This window comes from Echinops telfairi, unplaced genomic scaffold (assembly GCF_000313985.2).
Source record: "Echinops telfairi isolate 266 unplaced genomic scaffold, ASM31398v2 ScPeMD7_7420;HRSCAF=8458, whole genome shotgun sequence".
In the NCBI taxonomy this organism is placed as follows: domain Eukaryota; kingdom Metazoa; phylum Chordata; class Mammalia; order Afrosoricida; family Tenrecidae; genus Echinops; species Echinops telfairi.
Window position 1 is genome coordinate 49,549,834 of NW_022111320.1, and position 16,223 is coordinate 49,566,056.

At 38.5% G+C, this 16,223-nt stretch overlaps 1 protein-coding gene across 1 annotated transcript in view; it reads right to left on the reverse strand.

Annotated features, from left to right (window-relative positions):
* MAP4 (microtubule associated protein 4) overlaps positions 1-16,223 on the reverse strand; it is a 140,787-nt gene that overhangs the window by 122,278 nt on the left and 2,286 nt on the right. Inside the window, exon 2 of the mRNA XM_045297704.1 lies at positions 5,244-5,482. Coding sequence (XP_045153639.1) covers positions 5,244-5,482 — 239 coding nt within the window. The remainder of the gene's footprint in view (positions 1-5,243; positions 5,483-16,223) is intronic.

Here is a 16,223-nt window from a genome sequence, read left to right on the forward strand (position 1 = left end):
CACACACACACACACACACACACACACACACACACACACACACACACGACCACCAAGCATTAAGTGTCTTTTGGTGAAAAATCACATCAACACCTATTTACTCCTAGTATTTCAAATAAACAAAACCAATTCTAAACCCTCTGGATCTAGCAGACAATTAATAGGAAATATATAAAACAGAAGAAACATATTGAACACCATGAGTATGCAAACATACTACAGGAGACAGACTATAAGAAGCCATATTAAGTCTTTAACAAAGAAACAGGGAATGAGAATCTGCACATGTTGAAAGACTTTTTTACACATACACACCTGTGGGTGTATACGCAAATCTAACCCTAAAACTGCACACCAACATGGTTAGGTTCTAATGACCAAATTGTTACACGAAAACCAGCACCACGTGAAAATGGAGGATGACTACATTAAGTAACGAACTACAGGAAGACGACATCATTACACATTAAACCACACAGCTGTTGTGGGCTGCCATCAAGCTGGTTCTGATTCAGAGTGCCTGATTGGACTGAATTATTACCAAAAAGCAACAACAATAACAAAACCAACACCTGTATTTTAACCTCTATGCTGATGGTTCTAATCCCATTTGGGAATAGGTTGTTGCTATAGATAACTGGAGTCCTGGTGGTGGTGGTTACGTCAGTCCACAAGGTCCACATTTCAAAGCCACCAGCAGCTCCGTGAGAGGACGGTGCTTGCTACTCCCATAAAGAGTTACAGTCTCAGATATCCACAGGGGCAGTTCTACCCTGTCCTATAGGGTTGCTATGAGTTAGCATCGAGTTTATAGGCAGCAATAGGCAGGATTAATGTAGAGTAAACTTTTTTTTTAGTATGCTTTTTGAAATATAAGAAGATTAAACAAGCCAGCAGAACCTGGAGATGATGTGATCAATAAGACATAGAAAGCAGAAGCTGAAGCGATGCAGAGACAAAGACCTTGTTCCAGGGCTGAGAGAAAAAGAATCTGCCCCTAGGTCCCCGGTGGAGTACTGGTTAAGTCTTGGGCTGCTCTGCAGTTCAAGACCACCAGCCTCTCTGAGGAAGAGAGATGAGGCTTTCTACTCCAGTAAAAATTTCACCAAAAAGGATATCCAAATGGCCAATGAGTATATAAAAAATGCTCAACATTATGAGCCATTAAGAAGAGGCAAATTAAATCTGTATTGAGATACAATCTCATGGCTGTTAGAATGATTTTTTTGAAAGGAAAAACTACAGACACACAATGGAATACTATTTAGCCAGTAAGAGAAATTTTTTTTTTCTGCTTCTTGTAGAGTGGTTCTCAACCTTCCTAATGCCGTGACCCTTTAATGGTTCCTCATGTTGTGGTGACCCCCAACCATAAAATTATTTTCATTGCTACTTCATCACTCATTTTGCTACTGCTATGAATCGGGTGACCACTGTGAAAGGGTTGTTCGACCCCCAAAGGGGACACGACCCACAGGTTGAGAACCGCTGATCTAGAAGGAGCTGGAATACAAGGGAGTACCTCCCCCCCCCACCAAAAAAAAACCCTGGATTTTTTTCAAAGCCAGTTATTTAAACTTTTTTACAAAACAATCTTATAACCTTCAAAGTACTCTCCATTACACTTAATACATTTGTCAACTCAATGATTCCATTCTTGGAAACATTTTTCAAACTCATCTGTTTGGATGGCTGATAGCACCTCCCTTGTTGTCAAATGCCTTTCATGTCCCTCTGTATTTGCAGAAATAAAAAGAAGTTCCATGGAGCAAGGTCAGGTGAGTAAGGTGTGTGTGGCAAGAGAGGCATGCTGTTTTTTGCCCAAAACTGGCACACTGAGGTGGCTGCATGAGCAGGTGCATTGCCGTGGTGGCAAAGCCAGTCTGCCACAAATCAGACCTTCTTCTCTCCCCACCCCCCCCAGTATTGTAATCTTTTCAGAACCTCTAAATAGAAAGCTTGATTAACAGTCTGACCTAGTGGAAAAAGCCAAATGTACTACCAAAGTCAACATTTTCAAGTAGACATTTTCATTCATTCAGGAAGTTGATGGACATCCAGAACGAGGTTTACTATCAATGGACATTTCACTTTTTTTGAAATGAGAAAACCACTTGTACACTTGAGTTTTTCCCATAGAGCTGTCCTTGTAAGTTATGTTCAACATCACAATGGTTTCTGCAGCATTTTTGCTAAGCAGGAAACAAAATTTCACAACCACACGCTATTCTCTTAAACCAGCCATCACATAAAACGAGGTTAGAACAAACCTACTTTTACAAGAAAATTCACTGTGACCAGAGAGAACCTTCCCAGGCAACACCACTGGGTGCACTAACTCAGAATGAGTTGCTCAATGCTCACCTAGCAGGAAAAATGCATACTATGAAAGCTCCACTTTGCCCAGCACAATTCCGGGTTTTGGGGGTACCTCTTTGTATACTGTGCTGAGTGAAATAAATCAATCATAAAAGATAACAAAAATGTATGAAGGGCAGAGTTTATTAGAAGTTAGCAGGGACAAGATGAGGGGATAAAAGGAGTGCTAACAGTGATGAAAATATCTCACTGATTAAGTGTAGCATTTCACAGCAGACTATTGTAATTCCTGTCAATAAAATATACACCTGTAAAAAGTTACTTGGCAGAAGTTGAGCAACATAGTTATAACAATTACTCCTCTCACAAAAAAAAAGTTAATAAAATGAGTACAGCTGAGGCTGCTTATGTACTACCAAAAACCTCATCAGATTTGGTTCCTTGATTTGGAGTTTAGGGTTAGGATTTCATGGGACATCCCAGTTAATTGGCCTACTAACGTGTTTGATGTTTCTGTAGCGTGTTGCATAGTACCTGGGATCTTGAAAGCTTGTAAGCAATCAAGGCACATCAATTAGTCTCTATTCTCCTGGAGCAACAAAGGAAGAGAGGAATAAGAGGAGGATATGGAATGAATAGCTAATTGCCTCTATAAACAACTACCTCCAAAGTGGATAATACCCAACTACCTTTACTGAGCATTTTGTCCAAAGATTCTAAAGAATTCTAATCAAAGGAGGGGCATGGAGAACAGAATTTCAAATGGTCATGAATTCTAGACTTTCTGGAGTCATGGGGAGTGCTTGAATCCCTGAAATTATTGCCCTGACAATGGTTACACACCTTAAAGAATGTAATAAACTAATTTATTACATTACATTAAAGAATGTAATAAACGTAATCAACTAGTAATTGTAAAAATGTTGAACCAGTATAAGCTTTGCTATGTATATTCTCAATAACAATAACAAATTTAAAAGGAAAACAACAGTGTTGGTGCAGTTCTGAAGAAACTGGCACCCTTTGGTGGAAGTATAAAATGTGGGGGTGGAGGGGGCATCATAGAAAAGTTTAGCAATTTCCTCAAAAGTGTAAACCTCTGAATAATAAGCTTGCAACCCATAAAGTTTTACAGATTTTCAGAGTTTTTCAACAGAGGATTTCTATATTATATTTCTAATATAAACTACTCCCTCGCTTCAGTGTCTTGGAGTATATCTTAGTGCGTAATTTACAGTCAATAATTTCAGTATAATGAAAGACATCACAAACTAAGTCATATGAAAGACAAGTGGTCGACTAGGAGAATATATCTAATTTGCATTAAAAATAAACACAAAATTTTATGTATGATAATATGACAGTATGATAATCCTATTAATCTATAACAAGCATTAAGCAGAAAAGACAAACAACCCAATCAAAAAGTGAACAAAGGCTAAAATACAATTCATAGAAGAAATGTAATAGGCCAATAAAAATAGGAAAAGAAGCTCAATCTCACTAGTAAAGAAATACAAATTAAAAGATTGGCCACTTAACATCCTATATATTTTGGTCTAAAACCTTTCCTATATAGGTATAATTTCCTTTAAAATCTACACCACTAGGTAGATAAATGATACTATTATTAAAATTATCAAATGCCACAAAGAGGTTACTTAAACTATTTTTAAACAAGCTGATAATGCTGCCTCTAAAGTGGAACAGGTATATATACTTTAGATATACAAATGGATTTTGAGCTCCCGCTTAGTCATAAGCCATAATCTAAGAACAATTACCTCTTGCCATGTTGACCCAGCTCAATACTTGCCCTCATGAAGTGTTCCCTGAAGATATGGACCCTATGGTAAAGTGTGGCGAAAAAATCAGATGGTACCTGGCTATCAGAAAGAAGTATGTGTGAGATCTTAAAACAAACAGCCAAAAAAACAAACAACAAAAAAAAACAAACAGCCATCTAAGTGAGGTGACAGCTATGTCTACACAGAAGCACACCAGCCCATGTGATCCAGGGATTGTAAATAATAGAATCTAAGAGCAGAGGAGGGAACTGTATTAGAGCTTAAATTCTGAGCACCCGGTTTAGAGAATGGTATGAATTACAGTCTTGTCTTCAGACAGAGTGCACTGGATAGTAGATCACTGCAGACATAGGTTAAAATTGAGCATAATGACAATATTATATTATATCCACAGAATACTAAAAAGTAATTCAGGACACTGATGCAGCTGGGATTATTTAAGATAGCTCTCTATCACTTCTCGGCCTTTTGGCTAAGATCAAGTGTAATAAGATAGCTCTCTAGACACATTATTAACTGAAAGGAATAAATGGCAAAATATTTACAATATATTTTTTTAAATAAAAAGCTATATATTTGTATATAGCTATACATAAAAGGTCTAGAACAGTAGTTCTCAACCTGTGGGTCACAACCCCTTTGGGGATCGAACGACCCTTTCACAGGGGTTGCCTGATTCATAACAGTAGCAAAATTAGTTATGAAATAACAACAAAAATAATTTTATGGTTGGAGGGGGCGTTCACCACAACATGAAAACTGTATTAAAGGGTCATGGCATTAAGAAGGTTGAGAACCACTGGTCTAGAAAAATCAAACTGAACTGTCAATACATTATAAGAACCTATTCCTGTGTGTCTTTTATATTAAATTATTTTCTCTTTATTAAAATAACTTCAAGATTTAGAATAAACTTTTAGTTATAAAATAATCTACAGTTTTAAAAACATACTTACATAGAGTGATGAGACTTGAAATTTAATGAACACAATTAAATTTTTATAGTCAACCCAGTTTCCTCAAGTTTCCCAAGAATATAGTCTAAAGAATAATCCCTAATCTAGTTTCTGAACAGAGCAAAACTGGTATCTATACAGTGAGGCTTGAAACACTTACCTTCAACTGGGCTAGTATCTGAGCATGGTTTCTTCTTCAAATCTGAGTTCCCAATGTTTTCATCAACATCCAGGAGAGGAATATAGTCTGTTTTTCCAACAGTTTCTCCCACAACATCATCAAAGGCCTCTGCCTCCAGGGTGGCGATAAAGTCCCGCTTTATCTCTCCCTCAATTTCTGGAGTTGGTTCCGTGAGTGCATCTACAAGACTGAGGTCAGCCATTCTGCACCGCAAACGCCTGTTTACATAGGAGAAAAGTTGGGTCGTGAGAAGCACTGCAAAGAGAAAACAATTCTTAGAAACTCATTGACTGTTTTACAAACAAAAAAACCCAAAACATAAAATGTTAAAGCTGTAAGATGTTTCCTCCCTTCACAATGATAAAATTAAGATCTAGAAAGGATGTATCATCTCTGGGATGTAAGCAGAGCACGTGCCATTTTGCCCTTTTCATAAATTATGAAAATGAAGTGCAAAAAGAAATAGTCAACAGACATCCAAAGACTTAATCAAGATATTTTTATGTCAATTCCCATACTTTTTCAATTATTTAAAAATAAAAACAAAACAAAAAATTGCCATCGAGTCAATTTGGACCATTTATGACCCTGTGACAGGGTAGAACTGACCCAGGACTTCCAAGAGTATAACTCTTGATGGAAACAAAGTTTCATCTTTCTCCTGAGAAGTAGCTGGTGGTTTCAAACTGCTGACCTTGAATCTAGCAGCCCAATACATAACCCACCACGCCACCAGAGCTATAGGGTCGCTGTGTTGAGTTGGAAATGACTTGATGGCCAAGAGTTTGAGTTTTTTATTCCTTATATAATCCTTTCCAAATAATTGTCCCAAAATAATTTTAAAAAATCATTTTATTGGGAGCTCTTACAGATATTATAACATTCTATATTTCAATCATATCAAGCAGTATTGTACAATTGCTACCACAATCAGTTTCAAAACCTTTTATTTTTCCTTGAACTTCTTGATGTCAGCTTCCCTTTACTCCCATCACTCTCCCACCACCTCCCCCAGGAACCCTTAATTCTTTTTTTTCCCTCCCTATATTAGTTTTTTTTGGGGGGCCCTATCTTACACAATCCAATATATCCATTCACGTACAATTCTGTTGTTTGTTCCTATTGAGTGGGATTATACAGTCATCGATGCTACTAACTTCCCAGTCCGCATGAGGCCCCCCTTCCTCCCCCTCTCTTCCAGTACCCTCAGGGAACCATTTACTCCTGCTATTCTTCTGAAGAGTTATCTATCTTGACTTTCATGTACCAAACGATCTTAAATATACAAATGAGCCTATGCTAATCTAACATGATTGAGGTTAAAAAAAACACAAACATAATAAAGGGAGGAAATATTAAAGAACTAAAGCAGTTCTCAGCCTGTGGGTGACGACCCCTTTGGGGACAAACGACCCTTTCACAGGGGTTGCCCGATTCATAACAGTAGCAAAATTACAGTTATGAAGTAGCAACAAAAATAACTTTATGGCTGGGGGGTCACTCAACATGAGGAACTGTATTTAAAGGGTCCCGGCACTAGGCAGGTTGAGAATCACTAAACTAGAGGATAGCTATGTGGTTCATCAGTGCCATACCATACCCTGGATTTATCATCCCTTCTCTGTGGCCCTTCTGAGAGGGGCTGTCCAATTATCTTACAGGTAGGTTTTGGGTCTCTACTATATCCCCACCACTTCACATTGATTTGGTTGCTTGTTTCTGAACTCCAGAATAATTTTTTAAAGACTACACAAAGATAGGTCAGATCAGATTACATTCCTATTAAGAAAGTTGCACTACTCAAAGGTAAATGATGTCACCTTTCTTGATCAAAGACAATTGGCATGGGCCTTATCTATTAAAGTAAATGCTGATTCCTCAAAAATCACTTGGGTTTAGCCCTGAGAACTAAACTATAACACCTAACCCTGTTGACAGGGGAAAAAAAGACATTTTCCCTGAATCAGCTAAAGGAGATGATCTTTCTCTGAGGTCATATACTTCAACATCTTTACAGAATACTTAATTCTTAAACATAATCTGAAGTTATAATCTATTCTCGGCACAGGTGTAAGTGGGTAGCTTAGAAAATACAGGGAAGAAATGTTGTAAAATGAGGTACAGAGCTTTCAATAAATTGATCGCCTATCAATTTTAAACCCCCAAACCCAAACCCACTACCACCAAGTCTATTTCGAGACATCTCAACCCTATGTAGGGTTTCCAAGACTGGAAATCTCTATAGGTATCTTTCTCCTGCGGAGGGGCTGCTGGGTGTGAACCCACAGCACCATTAAGGGTCCTTGCAAAGCACAATAACCCCAACAAAAACCAAACCCACTGCCATTAAGTCAATTTAAGGTTTCCAAGACAGTAGATCTTTATGGGAACAGCCAGCCTTATCTTTCTCCCACATAGAAACTGACATGTACAAGAGGAAGCAAGGGAAGATGTGCACAATCGCTGCCTTCAAGGAGTCTATCTCACAGAGACTCGAAGACACTCTTACAGGATAGATAATTATACCGATGAACTGAATTCTTGACTTGGAAAATGTAAGTTAAACAATTCTTACGTTGTCTAGTAAAATGACTAATACTTCTGCCTAGAAATTTATTCTCCCTTCCTTCCTTATTCCTTCTTTCACACCAGGCCCTACCTACAAAGGGTTAGGCACAGGACTAGAGGTGGGCTGATCAGAAGACACTGCAAGGAAATGGTTGGGACAGGACACCCTGAAAGAAGGTCCACCTGTGGTAGCTGTTCAGTCCCCTGGTTGTTTTTTTTTCTTGATCTTAAGTGAATGACCTTTCAATAAATCTTTTGCTTGTCTAATTTAGTCAATCTTTTAGCACTGCTTGCAAGTGAAGAATCCCGACTGACAGTGACAGTCTTTTCACTTTCTTTGCAGCTCAAATTCTTTTCCTTTTTATTAATCATTTTATTGGGGGGCTGTTGCAGATCTTATAACAAGCCATAATTCAATTCTATTAAGCACACTTGTACATATGTTGCCATCATTTCTAAAACATTTTCTTTCTACTTAAGCCCTTGGTATCAGCTCCTCTTTTTGCCTCTCTCTTCCTCAGCCTCCCAACTTTGTGAATCCTTGATCAATTATATATTATGATTATTATTTCATATCTTACACTGTCCATTGTCTCCCTTCACCCACATTTCCATTCGTCCCCCTGGGTGGGGTGTTATATATCCAACCCCCCAGTCCCTGCTCAAGTTCTTAAATAAAATTTTGCTAAGATTCAAGACAGGATTATGCTCTGCACATCTTTTTTGTTTTCTACTGTGCTTTACAGGGAGCCCTGGTGTTGTAGTGGTTATGTATTGGGCTGCTAACCTCAAGCTCAGCAGTTTGAAACATCCAGTCAGCTCCATAGGAGAAAGACCAGGCTTTCAACTCCCATAGAGTTACAGTCTTAGACACTCATTTGGGCCGTTCTATGATGTCTGACCTATAGGGTCACTATGAGTCAGCACTGACTTGAAGGCAGTGAGTGATTGTACTTTAAATACTGTAGGCATTCGATTTAATTGAAAGCTCTGTAGCTCATTTTATTTTTTATTTTTGGGGTTTTTTATAGCTCATTTTAAAAATAAAATTATTTCTGTGTTTTCTAGGCGATTCTTTTTCAGCTTTGACTATTAACTTCAGATTAAAAGTTAAGAAACTGGTATTCTGTAAAGATAATCCAGCTCTCTGCTCTCATTCTTTTTTGTCAACCTTTCTCCAACAGCTGAACACACAGACCCCTGTCCTCCAACTTACATTGTTCTTCTGTGTTACAAATACAAAAGTCACAGAACTTTTATAATCCTTTTCCTTTTTTGTTTCCCTATGACCACACTACCACAATTACAAAACAGGCATAAAGTAAATCCTTCTAGAGCAATGAAAAATCAGAAGTCATTCCATCCTCAATTTCTAAATATAGTACCTAAAAGGTTTTTTTTATATGTTTCAATGTGGTAAAAATATGAGTGATAAAACAAGACATTAGAGTTGGGATACTAAACCAGACTAGCATAGATTGTAAACTTAGTTTATAGAAGCTATGTCCAGAGGGGATTTTCAATAAAGACAGAAAGAAAACAGCCAGGGTGGCTGAACAGCTCCTTTCCAGGAGCAAATCCTAGTTCTTTTATGCAAGTGTCTAGAGAAAAAAAATTTGTCTGTCCGGTGCATGAACTGTTATGGAAGAGCTTGTCCTTACATATGGGACTTGGTGAAAACATTGCAGATTCTTTATGCTACATAATTTAAAGAGAAAAATACCTGAATGTGAAATTATATTACGTATTCAATTCATATAGACTATTAAATAAAATCTTCAAACTGTTTAATAATGAATTTGAGCCTATGGCTATGAGCCTAGTGTTTTTTTCCCATCAGGCTTCTTATTTGAAAGGGCTACCTTAAATCCTGATCTAGACTTTTTAATGTTAATCTTTTCACATTCTAGATCAGCGGTTCTCAACCCCCTTGGGGGTCGAACAACCCTTTCACAGGGGTCACCTAATCATCAGAAAACACATATTTCGGATGGTATTAGGAACCAAGACATGGCTCCTCTATCCTTCTCCATTGTCAGGTCCGCCCACATGCAGATCCGCCCACATATGAGTACCCAGCGCGAAGCCTGTTACCAATGCTACATCATGCTTCAAGGCAAAATTTCATTTATTAGAAATAAGTATTTCACCATATAATTACATATTGTTTTCGTGATTAATCAGTTTTAATTACGTTCAATTTGTTACAATGGAAAATATATCTTGCCTATCAGATGTTTTTACATTATGATTCATAACGGTAGCAAAATTACAGTTATGAAGTCACAAGGAAAATAATTTTATGGTTGGGGGTCACCACAACATGAGGAACTGGCATGAGGTCATGGCATCGGGAAGGTTGAGAACCATCTAGAACCACTGTTCTAGATGATTCCCACTGATGGGAAATCATGTTCAAAGGGTTGGAAGCAGACCCTTTTCTTAAAACAAATGTGATGTTTAATTTCCTATACTATTGTTAATGGGCTCCTAAATATTTTAAAGAGAATAAAGTTTTTGCTTCAAGCATAAATAGCTGTTGCTACTCATTTTAATAAAAATTGACTCTTATACAAGGGCTAATATAATTTTAACTGTACATTGCAATAGGCATCTCCCAAATATAACCTTCCTTGCCTTGGGTTTATAATTCTGTAAAAATGATTGGCTGAGCCACTGTTGGGCAAGGGATTAGTTAGTCTAATATGCATAAAAGGTTATGTAAAACTACCCTATAGGATTAGATGGACCTTGTGGGAAATAGTTGTAGTACTAACCAAATCAAAATTGACTGTGGTCTAACATGGGGACTGGTCAGTTCATGGTCTGGCTGAGAGGACCATGTCTTGCTTGAAAATGAATATCAGGGCCAATCAATCCTACATAGGTTGAGAGGGCTTATAACAGTCAAGACGAACCTGAATAGAGCATGTCTTTTGAAACCAGAGTTCCTGTGCTGAGACACTCCTAGACAATGGAGAAAATTAGCAGTGGAAACAGCATGAAATGACAATAAAGGGTGGGGCCACAGCAGCGCCCAGGGACAGAGAAATAGAGTCAGCATAAGAATGGGGAGAACCAAGGGAATGCAAAATGGCTGCAGTGGACCGACTTGCCAGCCCATGAAGAGCCTTTGCACAGGGAGCTTACTGACAGAGCGGGCCTCTATACGTGTCAGCAGGGCTAAGGAACTTTAACACTTGCCCAATGTGGGCAGAAGCCAAGAGAAGCCTGGCAGTAGAAGGCACTGAGCCTCTGCAGGCACAGTCAAGAAAAAGCTGAGCGCTAGCATGGTTGGAAGCTGTCCTAACTGACAAACTGTGTCCTGTCATCTGAATTGTATTCTGTTACTTCCAAGTTGATCCTGATCCCAAGTTATAGCCTGTTGCTTCCCTAATTAAGTCATATAATGTGAGTGTGGTCTGTCCGTTCTATGTGGTCATTGCAACAAATTACTGAATTCAACAGAGAAGTAGAAAGTGGTATGAAGAAGACAACGGGTATCAGAAATGGTGAAAAACTGGAAAGCTTTATGCTCATCTTGATTCTCATCCCTCTTTTGAAGTCAGATGAGTCAAGATGCTAAGTTACAACTTATAAATACAGGCAGTCTCTGGGTGAATACACACATCTGTGCTTAAGAATGGACTGCCATAAATCCCAGTTGATTAAAAATCTGGGTTAAATACAATAGCTCCTTATACTAACAGGACATACTTCATTGAGCACCTGAAAACACCGTGCTTTCTAAGTGTTTCCTGAGTTCTTTGTATGCATTGAAACATTTTATATATGTGTGTATGTGTGTGTACACCTGTGTACATATATACTAAGGCAGATATTGGGCTGATGCTAAATTAAGAATCATATACACCTGTATCAAGTTACCTACAGATTCAACTTAAAAAACTTAGGAACTGATCTTGTTTGTATGCCTTATTTGAATAGTTTTTTTTTTGGGAAAAAATGTTTAAAATAAAAATTCCTATAGAAACCATTACTGCTCAGTGATATTTATAATCTATTCAGAATACACAAATGTGGATGGGAAGTCCTGTTCTTCTTTTTTTAAATAAATAATTTGGGAAGCCCAATTCTATGTTCCACGTTTTCATTTAACAGTATTACTGTCAACACAAACCCTTCCAGGGAAAATGTTTTCAAAGGGAAAAAGAAAATTCTGCTAATTAAGGAAAATATTTTCCCTTTCCCCAGAATCTCTATAACTTTTACAAAATAACCTCTGAGATAGGTTATGGCCAAAAAAATAAAGTATGCGAACAGCAAGGGGAGCAGAACAAGGAACAGCAAGGGGAGCAGAACAAGGACGTCCAAAGGGGATACCAAAAATAGACTTTGGGGCCTGGGCATGGCACCCCATCAGATTAGACCAGGAAACACTCCTAAAGGTCCATCATCAGACCTTGAACTATTCACAGGCTGTTCTTCTTTTTGGCATTGTTTTGTTTTGCTCTGTCTTGTTTTTTGTGCATATTATTACCTCTGCAGGTCTATATAGACAAGACAGGCAAGATAGCAAGCTGGAGGAGAAAACAACAGGACCCATGGTTGAGGGGGAAAGGAAGTAGGTGTTAACAAACCCAGGGACAAGGGAACAACAAGTGATCCAAAATCGATGGCGAGGAGGGTGTAGGAGGCCTGGTAGGGCTTGATCAAGGGCAATGTAACTGAGAGGAATTACTGAAACCTAAATGAAGGCTGAGCGTGATAGTGGCATAAGAGGAAAGTAAAAGGAAATAGAGGAAAGAACTAGGAGGCAAAGGGTATTTATAGAGGTCTAAATAAAGGCATGTACATACATAAATATATTATATATGAGAATGGGGGAAATAGATCTATAAGCATATATTTATAGGTTTCGTATTAAGGTAGCAGATAGACATTGGGCCTCTACTCAAGTACTCCCTCAATGCAAGAACACTTTGTTCTATTAAACTGGCATTCCATGATGCTCACCCTCCCAACACTCACTGAAGACAAATGGGTGCATAAGCAAATGTGAAGAAAGTCCTTCTCAAAGGGCTATCAAAAGATCTAGCATTTGGGGTATTAAAGGCTTGAAGATAAACAAGTAGCCATCTAACTGAGAAGCAACAAAACCCACATGGAAGAAGTACACCAGTCTGTGTGATCAATCACAAGGTGTCGATAGGATCAAGTGTCAGGCATCACCAGAAGAAAATATATCATTGTGAATGAGGGGGAGTGCGGAGTTGAGACCCAAAGCCCACCTGTAGGCAACTGGACATCCCCTTACAGAAGGGTCGCAGGGAGGAGATGGGCCAGTCAGGGTGCAGTATAGCACCGATGAAACATACAACTTTCCTCTAGTTCTTTAATGCTTCCTGGGCCCCACTATCATGATCCCAATTCTACCTTACAAATCTGGCTAGACCGGAGGATGTACACTGGTACAGATAGGAAATGGAAACACAAGGAATCCAGGACAGATGGTCCCTTCAGGACCAGTGGTGAGAGTGGCCATACTGGGACGGTGGAGGAATGTGGGGTAGATAGGGGGAACCGATCACAAGGATCTACATATAACCCCCGCCTCCAGGGAATGGACAACAGAAAAGTGGGTGATGGGAGACGTTGGACAGTGTAAGACATGATAAGATAATAATAATTTATGAATTATCAAGGGTGAGGGAGGGAGGAGGGCACAGAGGGAGGGGGGAAATGAGGAGCTGATACCAAGGGCTCAAGTAGAAGGAAAATGTTTTGAAAATGATGATGGCAACAAATGTACAAAAGTGCTTGACACAACGGATGTTACGTATGGATTGTGATAAGAGTTGTACAAGCCCCCCAATAAAATGATTTTTTTTAAAAAGTATGTTTAATTATGTTTCATGATCAAAAGGAATTAAGAAAGGGCATTTGTCCCATCCATAACATTCAATAAAAGCTCGGTAAGTTTATCTTTTCCCCAGAATATGTAAGTATTCTACTCAATACAATTCTACTAAAATTTCTTCCTAATTTGGGAAAAACAGAAACAAATAAATCACCAAAACATTTTAAGCCTCATTTATCTGAGTGCAGATTCTCAAAGGGCAGCTTTTTATGCATTATAATCCCTCACTTTCCCCCACATTCTTCTAAACCATTTCCTAGTTGATTAATATGAACAGTAGCATAAATTCAGCCTAAGAAGGTAAAGCACATGGAAAATTACATATGTAAAGCAAAACACTATTCAAAGATTTAATATTAATGGTTTTGACCATAATTACTATACCATGGGCTTCAAAAGTTTGTGGGGGGGAAATTAAATGAAAGAATAATGGAACTTTCTCACTTTTTTTTCGAAACCTCCTGTATTGGGACCATTTAAAAGGCACATATACCAAAAAAAAGGAAGGCACAAATACTGGTTTGCAGATGTTACGTGCTGGAGAGTGGGAAGTCACTTGGCTATGAATGTCCAGCCAACACCCAGCATCTGCATCTCAACACAGTTTGGCTATTCTTTACTTGCCACCACACATAAGTAGCAGTATGATTAAAACATGCATACACATACACACACACAAAATTCTACTTGTGGAAAATTGTCCTATAAAGGCTATGGTTCGTGCTATGCTAGGAGTAAAAGCCAGAAAGTCCCAATTTTTTCTTTTTTTTTTGAAAGTCCCAATTTTCAGTAAACTAAAAAGATTATCCAATTGTATGGCTATTAGGTTCTAAAACATGTACAGGATAGTAAATTCTCTACTCTTAGGAATAACTTAAGAGAATAATTTGTGAAACTGGTTTTGCAAGTGTTCCAGAATTGATTTTCATAAATTTATGTGTGAATTTCACCCCACGCTTACAGTTATTTAAGATCACTTACTATTCAGCTATTCCTTTAAATTTCCATTATATAATTTGTGAACAAAAGAATTTAACAGTGGTATTTTCAAATACAGCTATTTAGGAAGATGGGAAAATCTGCCCTTGTGAATGAGAAATGCTGACTTAAAAAAAATCTCATTGACGGTTTATACTATTCTATCTATATGTTAAAAACGAAAGTCAATTTAAGTATAACCCTTTGTAGGCATTATTAGAGGCCGGAGAAAATAGCAGGCTCCAGAAGTCCCCCTGTGTCACTGACGCACTGATTTACTATGACTGTCCCTGTGGCCTTGAGTGAATCCCCTTCCACAGCTGGGTTTCCGAATCTGTAAAATGAGAGTGGTATGGTTCAGTGATCCCAGAGGTTGATTACCTGGAAACTACTTGAGTCCATGTCATCGCTTCGTTTAACAATGAACAAACTTCATACAGCCCATCCATGTGGACATATATGACTGCTATTTTATATATTAAGAACTCTCATCTCTAACTGGGTTCAGGCTAAATAAAAGGTGAGGGAAAGCTGGAGACAAACTCCCTAGTGCACAGTGCCCTGCATGAGCAAATCTGCAGGAGAGAAGAAACTCCACCCAGTGCTGGCTCACATCAAAGCCCAAAGGAGACTTGACACCACTCTGCCACAAAGAAGCTCCACATTACCTAGCCTGGCCCCAGGAGAACAGTTGCAGGCATAGCACTTGGGGCGTCTGATCTTTATTCTGACCACAAGCCCGAAGTCAGACCATCTTGTGAGTTTTGACAAGAAAAAGAAGGCACTCACAATCCGTCTGTAAATAAAACTAATGACTAACCAGGGGGTTCTGAAAAAAAGTTAAACTTAGCAAGAGGAAACTACACGACATGATAAAACACAACAGAATCTTGGTAAACTGATTAGCCTCTTAATAAATAGTACTTACAGGGAAAACTGTTTACGGGAGGAGAAAGTCCAGTCTTTCTCCTTCAGATCTGCTGATGGTTTCAAACTGCCAACCATGTGGATCGCAGATCAACATGTAACCACTATGCCCCCGGGCTCTTTCTATTTATATAGCTATGTGCTCCTAAATAGTATAAAAATACATAATGAGGTCATAGAATCTTCCATATTTTGTGGTTTACCTTAGCTAATTTATAAACTCTGGAGTTGATTAATGAACTAAAAATATCTTGTAGGTCTGCATAGATTAAATTGTGTTCCTATTTAATTTTGGTATGTAGAAGTTTAGGGTAACTCTAAGCCCCAGGAGCCCTCCTGAAAAAGTTAAGATTTTATTAATAGTCACTCAGTTGGGGTCTGTGCTCATTCTGTCTGCTAAGAAAATGGCCTGCTATAGCCTCTGTCCTCTCCGGAGTCTAGTACCTCTCCTCTCTAAGCAATGCCTGGTAGCTAAAGTAGTCAAAGAAAACTCATGAAAAGCAAGCACAGGGGAGGGGGGAGCGGGGAGGGAGGGGAAAAATGAGGACCTAATGTCGGGGGTTTAAATGGAGAGAAAATGTTTTGAGAAACGATGTACAAATGCG